The 12033-nt window shown below is 41.9% G+C and overlaps 1 protein-coding gene across 1 annotated transcript; it reads left to right on the top strand.

Moving 5' to 3' along the window:
- Window positions 1-419: 419 nt before the first annotated feature.
- On the top strand, window positions 420-11033 carry LOC146629680 (fatty acyl-CoA hydrolase precursor, medium chain-like). Its single transcript, XM_085360193.1, has 13 exons — window positions 420-529; window positions 3458-3659; window positions 3740-3878; window positions 5337-5470; window positions 5660-5813; window positions 5964-6068; window positions 6689-6790; window positions 7042-7182; window positions 7287-7367; window positions 7531-7672; window positions 8793-8942; window positions 9489-9561; window positions 10205-11033. The coding sequence occupies exons 1-13, from the start codon at window positions 463-465 to the stop codon at window positions 10392-10394; spliced, it is 1680 nt and encodes a 559-aa protein (XP_085216319.1). The 5' UTR covers window positions 420-462; the 3' UTR covers window positions 10395-11033.
- The last annotated feature ends 1000 nt before the right edge of the window (window positions 11034-12033 follow it).

Consider the following 12033-nt stretch of genomic DNA (forward strand, 5'->3'; position numbering starts at 1 on the left):
ACGACTACAATATTTATGCTGAGTGTTACGTCCCTCTGCAGCCCCTAATCTCCTCAATGTTTTCAGCTGATGCTAATTGGCCACACCTAATCAGGTGTGGATAAAAGCATACCTGAGGCAAGCTTCCAGGGAGCTCACTTGTCTTTGCCTTGGTGGCTCCAGCAATTTTAGCCGACCTGGTATTCCAGTTTAAGAAAAATCCTCTTCTCACTAACACTCTGGTGTTCATCTTTTTTTTTATGTTGCGACTTTTGAGCCGGGTCGTAGCACTGAGGCTATCGCATATTGAGTGGGTGTGAAAGAGGTTAAAAGTCTGTGTACTGGCTCTATGTTTTGAATGCTTGTGTGTTTGTGAGTGTATGGGAGGTGCTAAAGGAGGGCAGGATAGGGGAGGGGGGAGTCGAAGGCTATTTCTCTGAGACTGCTGTAATTCAGTCCGTCTTTTCTCTGAGCCTGGCCAGGATGAGAACAGCGCTGTTTATTGTTTATGTTCTACCTGTGCTGATTGTGGTAGCACAGGCAACACCAGGTGAGACAACGCTTCATTTGAGCTCTTTTCTGGGAGGCACATGGTAATGTCTGCAGACAGATGGCTGATTCATGGGTTCACCACAGAATATTATAGTATGTTAGCAGAGCAGAAAAGAAGGATTGTGTCAGATAAAGTATAATCATGCTGATATTTGACCAAAGGAAACAAGTTTGTTTTTGATGTTTGCTCCATGTACGCCTTCATCATTTTGCCCACCCCCTTGAAAGTTGGCAGGTGTGTTGGGGAGGATTTCAGTGCCAGGTCTGAGGTTTTTCTTTTGGATTAGTTAAGCTATTCTGGCTGAAAGTAGTTCAGTGTTTCCATGACAGTGAATGGTGTCTGCTTCAATCTCTGTGCAGGAAGAAAACCACACACACACACACACACACACACGCATGCTTGTGGGGCTATTTTTCTGTGCACATTTCTTAATGCGTTCCTAAACCAGTTATCCCAAACGTTAACTACCACCCGAAGAAATAATGTGGGGTTCAGTTTCCATGAAAAGGCACTGGACTAGTAAAACCAAAACCTGAGATCAGGCACTGATTTCCATCACCGAATTATCCCTGCTTTAACGCAATGTTGCCCAAGGCACTGTCCATCCAATAAAGACATTGAGCCTGGACCCTTGGGCACAGAGATTTCACCACATTCTCTGAATCTCATAATGATGTTATGTACCGTACAGTCTTCTGCCTCTCTAAGATCCTTTTTTTACCCACTCACGTCACTGACCTGTAACCAGTTACCCTGGTTAGTTGTGAAATATTCTTATGGTTGTTTCTTTTAGTCACGATCCTGGGTCTTTGACCCTCTTTTGGAGTTGTGCTGTTTTGTTCAGAGATGGGCAGTAACGCGTTACTTCCCAGATTAAAGTAATCAGTAATCATAATCATAATTACTTTTTTCAAGTAACGAGTAAAGGGATTACTATTGCAAAAACGGTAATTAGATTACCGTTACTTTCCCGTAGGAGCGCTGCGTTACTGCGTTACTAAAACCGTGATTTTTTTTGCGAGAATGTCTCACGACAGCGACGTAAGCGAGTGCCCCGTTCGTGACAACAGCTGTGTGCAGATCAACAATGGATCACATATCGATTGTGGGAGAGAGTATGAGCGTGCAGCGTTTAAAGCGTGGAAGTACTGACCTTACTTTGAGTTTGATTCCATAAAAAGTGACAAAAACATTAGTGTCCGCTGTGCGTGGGAAGAAAACTTCTTTTTACAGCGAAAAAACCCCTAAACCTCCGAGCAAGTACCGAGTAGCTACGACGTAATGGGAAACTCACAGAGAAACTCGCGGATTCTTCCACTGACCGCGGCACACCTGCACCAGGGTAAACCTCCGCCTACCGCACTCCTGCTTTACAGGTGAAAATAGAGCAACAGGACCGCTGAGTCTTTGACTTTATTTATTTTCTGCTGTGTTTTACTTGCATCTATTTGAAAGACTGAGTGTAAACACAAAAAATATTTTATTTTATGTGCTGGAATGTGCAGAAAATAGGTTTCAATGTTAAACTAATTTATTCAAGTCAGAGAATGTTGCATATAATTAAATTTTTGCTTGATGCATAAAATTAAAAGATTAAAACTAATAAAACAAGTTTTAAAAAGAGACTTTTCCATTTGATTACATTTTGTATGATGGATTATGCAGAAAAAGTAGAATTGGGCTGAAAGATCTATCGCTTTATCACCTCTTCAGGTTGTAAATCGTGTTTTTAAAAAGTAACTAAGTCATTAATTACTTTTGAAAATAAGTAATCAGTAAAGTAACGGGATTACTTTTTTGGGGAAGTAATCAGTAATTAGTTACTGATTACTTTTTTCAAGTAACTTGACCAACACTGGTTTTGTTTGGTGTTGGAGATTTTCATATTCCAGCTATGTATTGGTTCTCTGTCTTTAGTTCCTAATGCCTCTGAGTTTTCATTCTTTACATTTCTAATTCTGTGGTTCTTGTTGCGCCTGTTTGGTCCAGTCTCACCTGTGTTTTGTTCTTCCTTCTGTCCCCTCCCCTACCTGTGCTGTCTCCATGGCACCGTGACACTGTTGTAGTCCTGTTCCTGTGTTCTCCCTTCATGTTGCTTTGTTCATTTCTGTGTTCGTCTCCATGTCTGTTTCTTGCCCAGTCCTTTTGTGCTCCCACTCGTGGTTCAGCCTCTCGTTATCCTGTGTGTGTATTTAAGTTCTCAGTTTCACTTTGTCCCTTGTAGTGTTGTCCCTGAATGCTCCGTGTTTCCCTCTTTTACTCTTAGTTAAGGCTTGGTTTTCTCCTGGCCTGAGTTTTTGTATGCTTGTGTCAGTGAGTTTAAGAGTATCGTGTTACAGGTAATAACGGCGTCTTCTTTAGTTCACTCGTTTTGTTGTCCTGCGTTTGGGTCTGACCTCTGCCGTCCACACAGGACTACGTCATACTTTTTAGTCAAACTTACAAAGCGTCGCTGCGCTCGTTTTAATCATTTGACATATTTGACTATTTTCTGTTGTGAACTAAATATGAGTTTGAGATTCGTATATCATTGCATTCTGCTTTTATTTGTATTTTACACACTATCCAAAATGTTGCCTTTAAGTAATTTCAGTTTTCCATGTCAGTGTGTCATGTAAGTGCAACGTAAAATGTTAATTTTAAGAAAATAAAGTGTACTTGTTTGACATACATTCAGTTTATACGGAGCATATTTTTTTTACTTAATAATTAATTATGCTCTTGTGTTTTGGCAATGTATAAATAAAACTGCATTAAACTGAATGAATAATGATACTTTTCAGTCATGTGACCTGCAGATATAAATCTGCTTCTTACACCTTGAACTTCTACAAACAGAGAAACTAAAAGCTGTTAAGCGGTTAAGTTAAAAGACTTCTTCAGACTTAGATGCACAGCCCATTAACGGCACACTTCTTTCTTCAGCAGGGAGAAGTGACCTCGTGGTCTCGGCGAAAAATGGTCAAATCAGAGGAGAATATGTTAGTGTGAAAGGCACGGAGAGGAGGGCAAAGTGCTACCTGGGGATACCCTTCGCACAGCCGCCCGTGGGAGACCTCCGCTTCTCTGCTCCGCGGCCTGAGGAACCCTGGGAAGGTGTGAGAGACGGCACACAAGAGCCATCTATGTAAGTCACCAAAGAGCAGAACATTTTAACAGCACTCTCATTCTGAATCACACACTCTCCCTCATCTGTCTCCTTTTCAGGTGTATCCAGGATCCTGAACTAGTTGTGAATGTTTCAAAAACCATGTCGTTCGAATTCATCCCACCAGCAATTTCAGAGGACTGTCTGTATCTGAATGTCTACACTCCAGCTGAAGCAACTAAGGGGAACAAGCTTCCAGTGAGTAAAAGTGGCAGGGTGCAGGGATACAGAGTATCATAGTCTAATATTTTATATAGTATAATACAGCACTGATGCCATTTTCTGCACTAGATGAGTTTGGTGTCCTGGGCTCTTTTCCATTACAACCCTACTCCCTCCAGGTCAACAAATATTTACCACCTTAACTGAAGCCTCACAGACAGCAACACAAAGCTCACCCCAGACCTCCTGTTGCATCGTCCAAGCGACGCCTTCTTAATATGTGGGGTTCATGTTGCTCCTGAGTGGCTAACACTTCTAACAAAGCCTTTCTCCCATGGCTACACATTTTAGTAAAACATGCTCAATAGAGGAAGCATAGCAGAATGTTGTGCATTGTTTTCAGGCATCTAAATCCAGACTAAGGAGGTATCTCGCTCAGAGTCCTGCTATCTCCAAATATGCCTTATATGTTCTTGCAACAGTAAAGGTTAAGCAGTCACATACAGATCTTTATGGACACATCTTAGTGAGAGTCCCCTGATCCCCACTGACACGGCCACTGCAGGGACGACAGAGCCCGGACACGAGGTGTACGACTCGCCCATCAGTCACTGAGGTCACCAAGGTTTTTAAAAAAACTGAACTGAGGAGAGTCTGTTTGATAGTGAATATCAGATTCAGGTAGAACAAAGTCCTGCAGAGTGTGCTTCAGGATCATGGGATATCGGGGCCATTGCTATGGGCCAACTGTACAATTAAAGTGAGAGCTTGGTTTGCATTTCCAGGCATAATGTTCCTAGTGGGTGTTGGACTCCAGCAGGGGTGTCCTTTGCCACTGAGTCTGTTTCAAACTTTTATGGGTAGAATGTCTGGTTACAGCCGAGGGACAGAGGGTGCCACGACCGGTGGTTTCAGGATCTCATCTCTGCTTTGATGATGCGGCACTGCTGGCTTCAGTGAGTGATGATTGCCAGTGTGAAGTGGAGATTAAATTCTGAGTCGTGATTTTTATCTGAAAGAGGGTGGAGTGCCCACTCTGGCTTAAAAAAAAATAAGTTGATGGCCAGAGTGAAGGAGACCTGAAGGGTTCCCAAGTACCTGTGGATCCATCTCAGCCCTTAAGCAAAGCAGAAAGGGCTGAGATGAGAGCCGAGTCATTTGTGGCGGTTCAGTAATCAGATTTGGTTATGTCTCCTAGATTAGAAGGATTTAGGCTTCGGGGATTGTGAACTTGGAGGATACCCTGGTGTGGGTCCAGAAATGCTGGTGATATTATCTCTCTTGGCTTGCTCGGGAAAGCAAAAGAACGCTGAAGAAGTCGAGTTGGCTGTCGAGAAGGAAGTCTGGGCATCTCTGTTTTGACTGATGACATGGATAAGCAGCTTTCCATTTGACCGTGTGCTTCTACTACTTTTACTACCAGCGTTACCTTTTTCTTTTCCTCCAATCGGCATCGGTCAGGTGTGACATGCAGGTTCTTTGGCTGTGTTTCAGGTGATGGTGTGGATCCATGGAGGAGGTCTGGCTATGGGTGCAGCTTCACAGTATGATGGGGCTCCACTAGCTGTTTATGAAAACATAGTGATGGTTATTATTCAGTATCGACTCGGCATTCTGGGTTTCCTGAGGTAAGGAGTTGTTTTCCTTAACCTTTCAACATCCACCTGATCACATTAATTAAATTATTTCTAACAAAAGGTTGAGCTAACTCACAATCTACTGCCAATAATAACTCCAGCTGGTTCATCAGTCATGTGGTGGATATTATGAAGTTAAAGCAATCCAAATAAATTGTATCAACTCTTCTTCTTCCGAAGCACTGGAGATGAACACGCCCAGGGCAACTGGGGTTTCTTGGATCAGCTGGCAGCCCTGAGATGGGTGCAGGAAAATATTGAAGCCTTTGGTGGCGATCCGCAGACGGTCACAGTGGCTGGAGAATCTGCTGGAGGAATCAGTGCATCCATACTGGTAAGGAAGAAATCAGCATGTCAAATCAACCTGCTAAACATTTGTTTAAGCTCAAATATGAGCACCTCAAAGTTAATACTGAGTAATTCAAGTGTTTGAGTATTTCATAAGTGAATTTTACATGCATACTGTATGTCTCTTTTTGAACAGACTCTTTCTCCACAAGCAAAAGGACTGTTTCAGAGGGCAATCTTTCAAAGTGGAGTAGCAACACTTGGAACCTACACTACAAATCATCCTTTGTCTCAAGCGCAGGTGCTGAAATTTGAATGCGAGGAATTTGAAGTAGCTCACAGTGACTGCTCCATCAGCAGATCAACATATCTGCTTTGTAGCTCCTTTGAAGTAGCATCTAAATCTGGCCAAGAATGAACAGTTAATACTTCAGTGCTAATCAAGTCTTCACCACTATCTGAACAGACATGCATATAGATGCATTGTCCATGTTCAATTAAAAAAGAAATCCCGAGATGGTAACAGTGAAATTGCTCAGTTTAACCCTTTCATGGATGAATGATGACAATCACAAGTATTTTTATTCATCTTTACTCATGAAAAAAAGATTTTTGAACTCCTTTTTTCAAACATGTACTTTTCAAAGAGTTTTTTACATGTCCACTTAGGTGGACAACACTGGCTGACCAGTGGGTGGCAGGGTATGGAGTCACACATCAGTGTCCAATGTAGTGTTTTATGTGCAAGTATACCATCAACACTGACACAAATACAAGGAAACAGCCTTTGAATAGCTGTCCACTATGCGTGAAAGGGTTAAAGCTACACTAACTTCACTAAAGTTGGGTGAAGTTAGTGTAGTTGGGGCAGCAAGAGATTGTGTTGTTTGTGATTGTCATTCATGTCCCCCACATACCCAGATTGTTGCGAACCATATTGGATGTAACCACAGCAGCACAGAGGAACTGATCCGTTGTATGAAGGGGAAGAGTCAAGATGAATTAGTAGCCGCAACAAAGCAGGTAAATGATTGTGTTAACACGTGCAAGCAGATGTACTCTGAATTCACTGAGTGAAAAACAGACAATGAATCTGATGTTGTTCAAGCCAATTGTGTGAAAACCTGCTGGATTAGAGATTAATATCACGTGCAAGAATAATACTTAATTAAGGCCACTAGATGGAAGCATTTAAACACTCTCAGCTGGCAAACTCCAGCTTCCTGTATCCATTTGACCTCTGTTGGAAGTCATCAACAGTCACTTCTGTGCAGATGAAAATTTTCCTCGGGGCCGTGGTGGACGGCGAATTTCTGACTGACTTGGCAGAGGCTCTTCTTCAGAAACACGAAGTGCTGAAGGTTCCGGTACTGATGGGAATCACAAACCATGAATTTGGCTGGATCTTACCTCAGGTCGCACAGATACCTCTACACCACAGTCTCTGTGGCTGATTCCACTCTCCTAATGTGTTTCCTGTTTAAAGTCTTGATCTAAATTGTGTTTTTGTGGATTGCAGAGCTTCGCCGTTCCTGGGTGGGAGAATGGCATGAACAGAGAGACCGTGCTGGCAGTGGTGAACATGTTTAATCCTCCAGGGGTGAGCACAGCAACAGCTAGGCAGCTTTTCTTTATATCATTGATTCAATGATTTGATTGAAGTTGTGGTGAAGTTTTTTTTGAGCTCAGGTTAAAATTAGGACTAGGCGCTATAATAAAACTCACCTGATCTAATAGTTTCAAAACCTGTTTCTCTGTTCCAGGCCTCCTTTGTTAACAACCTCATTGTAGATGAATACCTGCAAGATGCTAAAACTCCAGAGGAGATCAGAGACAGATTCACTGAAATCATAGGAGACCTGCTGATGACACTGCCTGTTGTCCGAGTGGCCGGGTACCACTCAGGTTAGAGAACGGGCTAACTCATCCAGCATGCCTTTATATTTAAATATTAGAGCAGGTGGACTTCCAAGGACTCCCAAAACCACACATATAAGTGCCAGAAATGAAACACTGTCATTCAGTCAGTCTCGGGCCTCTCTATCAGAGACATTATGTGAAATGGGACTCAGCAAATCCTGAGCAGAAATCCAAACAAAACCAAAAAAACCAAACTGCTATCCTGGCCTTGCTTCCATACATCCGAGGCCAGGTCGCATCCCTATCCCCAGCCACCTCCTCCGGCTTATCAAGGGAACACCAAGGCATTTCCAGGCCAGATGAGGGGTGTAATCTATTCAGCATGTCCTTGGTCTGTCTCGGGGTTCTTCCTGGTGGAACATGCCCAGAACACCTCACCCAGGAGTCACCTGGGAGGCATCCTTGTCAGATGCCCGAACCAACTAGACCCTTCCGGCTAGTCAGAGCCACTCTCGACAGAACGCCTTATCCTATCTCCAAGAGAGAGGCCAGCCACGCTTTATAGAAAGCTAATTTCCACCACTTGGATCCACAACCTGAGGCTAGGGATGTAGATTGACGGCTTTGCTTTTGCACTCAGCTCTTTCTTCACCACGACAGACCGATACAGCATCTGCATCACAGCAGCTATGGATGAATATAAAAAAGGTGACGATTCTACAATATATATATGTCTCCCAGGAATCAGATGATCTCCAGATGATCTCCAGTGAGCAGCACTTGGCGACAGCAGGAACTAACAGTCTCTCTGCTGAAACAGACTCAGGGAATAGAAAAGAGATGACACAAGCACAGGAGCTTAGAGACCATCCATGGTTTTTCAGTGGCTGGTTGGTTAAAGTTTGTGGTTTTGGTTAAAATAAACGCTTTTATCTTGTTAAAATCAATTCACAATGCGGCTAGCTTCTCTTTATTTCTGCGGTTATCAGTGTACCTATTTGTCAGCTTAGTTTTTGCTCCTTTAATCCAACTATAACTGATGCAAGGAAAGAAGCTCCTCAAAGCTTTGTGCCAGTAGTGAATAGTGAGGGAAAAAGTTCACTTTGTTCTGTTTAAGCCCAGCATAACCATGCTCCTCTCATCTTTTGTCTCCTTGGCTGTTCAGACGTGGGCGTTCCAGTTTACATGTATGAGTTTGCATACCAGGCTGAGATATACAAACATAACAGGCCCAGCTTTGTGAAAGCAGATCATGCAGATGATGTCAGCTTGATGTTTGGTGGATGTTTCTGGAATGGAAATATAAAAATCTTAGGTAAGTGTGTGTAGTATATGCCCTATAATACATTTTTATTGTATCACTGATGGGGGAAAGTTGTGGCTAACAAATGGCTACAAAATGTTGTTTAAAAGGGACCTATTCTGCTTTCCCTTCTTTTCTGTCAGATGTGCATGACTTAATAAATCAAATAAAATTCCCAAAGTTCTAAATACTGAGGTCAGCACATGTACAGTAATCACTACGAGCCAAAAGGTGTAAGACAGCTCCTTTTCAGATAGTTTTTTCTATTCTTGCATCTATATGATGTCACAGAGAATGGATGTCCCTAATATGGGCATGTCGGGCACATAGCTCTGGCTGGGAGCACAGAAGCTCCACCCACATGCGGTTTCAACTCTGTTTATGTCAGTCAAAGGGGGAAGAGTTAGACCAGCTTGTTTCAGACAGAAGATCCAGATTATCAGAGTCCAAGAATAAAACTTTTGAGCTGAAAATGGGCAGAATACATCAGCTTTAACCTTAGAAGACTGAAAGTCAGAGGGCAGCTTTGTGACTGACCTTCCACTGTCCCATCTTCAGGCAACATCACCAAAGAGGATGAGAGATTTTGCAGGACGATGATGTCATACTGGGCTAATTTTGTCCGAGATGGGTGAGTAAAAACGGCTGCAAACCGCAAAACTACAGACCCTGTACTGTTGACTTCCTTCATGACATGCTGACTATCAACTGGTAGCAACTGATACAGGGCTGATGATGTACGGTATAGTAGAAACAGAAAAGATAACTCTTGACTGGCCTCAACAGATCTGCTTGCTGTTACTAACAACCTGTCTGGGTTTATGAGTCAGGTTCAGGTTGGCGTCTGATCCAAATACAACACCTAATGGTTGCACGTTTGTCAGGGGAAATAGGTCACAGGTCAAGTCTATAACAGCACTAATGAGGCCGCGGGTTTGATCTCTGTTACCACCATGACGTTATCGAGGTTTTTCTTTTGGGATATAAGAAACATATCTTATCTCAGCTTTTCTCCTTCCAGCACATCAGCTTCCAGAACCAAATGCTTGACAGGAATTATTGCAATAAGTAATCAGTTTAATTAATATCAGCTGTGAGTGGCTGACAGGTGACTGCAGTAAATTTGCTGGTTGGAGTAGGAAATATTTAAAGGATGCAACCCACAAGGGCACACATGAGTGCAGTTGCCGTATACAAATGAAATGATGATATTTCTGCAGAATGAAATCGCAGGGAACATATACTGATGATCTTCTCTGCACTGACATCCCCAGCTCTCCCAATGGTCCTGGGCTGGTCAGCTGGCCTCAGTACAACAGGCAGAACCAGGAGTACATGGAGCTGGGCCCGACTCAGACCGTGAAACAGAAATTGAGGAAGGATAGGGTCCACTTCGCTACTGTCACCCTGCCTCTGAAGCTCAGAGAGTTGGAAGCAGCAGCCAAACTGGTGCCTGGAAACTGATGACTGATAAAGTTTTACAGCCCAAACTCTTTTTTTCTTTGTTTAAGAATAGATTAACTGAGTGTCTTTCACAACTCTTGTAATTCTAAGTGATTTGTAACAAAACTGTAATTAAAAAAAATGTAATTAAATTTTTTTAAATAGGCATTGTTGATATAAGATAATGCTTAATGAACTTTGAAATGAATTTTGAAAGCAAAAAGAGAATTATCAGGTCTTTTAGGTTATGTACTTGATTTGCTGATTGATTACTTTCCTAAAATAATAAATTAATAAAATGTGCCACTTATAATTTAAAATGCAATCATATTAAAAGGCAAAGGAACAATCTTCACATCAAGAGTTTTGACTATTCCATTGCATAACTAATTCTTACATAATATCTAGAATGAAGGAATATATCTTATTATCATGTATTTAGTCCTGCCCACACTCGGTGAACTCTCTGAGGACTTTAAAAGGACACTAAAATAAAGTTGAGTAATTCTGTCTGACACTTGAATTACTGAAGGTCTTACTGGGCAAAGGTCAGAGCCCCAGTTTTATGTTACAGGTAACACCGTATTTCTTCTATGAAAAATCAGACAGAAGACACAAAATACCAACAGCAAGGTTTGAAATGACTGGAAAACATAAAATGATTAAATGAGACATAAAACCAAAATGAGAAACTGAAACTAACCAAGAAAATGTCAAAATAAAATCAACTCAAAAAATAATAAGTAAAAATAATTAAAGTAACTGCAAATGATGCAAGACACCCTCAAAGACACAAATAAAAAAGTGACTTAGTAACATCAAGGGTGTCAAGTTCAGTTTGTAAGCACAGAGTCACTCCGCTCAGTCTGAGCTGCCAGAATATAAAACTCCAAAGACAAACCTGCACTACATGAAGCCTGTCACGGTTCAGCGGCTGCAACAAGTTTTTAGTCCAGCACAGAGCCCTGTCCTTTATACCCCATATTCATACGGGACACTGTTAGGATGGCCTGTAGTGGCTGGGTTCAAATAGGAGGCTTGAGGCAGAGATGAGGTGTGTTTATTCACCTATATTAAAATTCCAAAAACATAACATGAAATAAAACAATGTAGCCCAGGGGTGGGACATGGATCCAGCAACGGCCTCTGATGTTATCTGGCACCCCTTTATAGACTGCTGCTAATTGGCCCTCAAGCCATACCATTATCTGGGGTTCCATACTAAACTACACACACCTTTCTTACCTCATAACCTTTATTAATATCACACCAATGCTGTGTACATAATAACCATAATTACAATCATTAAATAAATATATCCCACTTGGCCTACCGACTACAATCTACAGTAAAGGAATATGGCTATCCAATCCTCACTTTAATCACCTGGTACCACCAGGAAACATTAAAAAGGCACTCAAGACACCTGGGAACTCTTTTGGCTGCCACACCTTCAAGTGAAGCTGGAAGACTGCCCACAAAGAAACCCTACAGTCAAATAATCAATAAAAACATAAACTTTTTAATGAGTGACCTTTCCTTTAATATAAATTTTTAAATCACTCATATGTGTTTTATATGGACAAGTAATAAATACAGACAGCTTGTATAGATCTGGGTAGAATGAATGTGAAAGAGGCAGAAAACCTCCAGAGGATAC

This window comes from Diplotaxodon limnothrissa, linkage group LG7 (assembly GCF_057381915.1).
Source record: "Diplotaxodon limnothrissa isolate DT_005_m linkage group LG7, D_limnothrissa_male_GT1.1, whole genome shotgun sequence".
NCBI lineage: Eukaryota > Metazoa > Chordata > Actinopteri > Cichliformes > Cichlidae > Diplotaxodon > Diplotaxodon limnothrissa.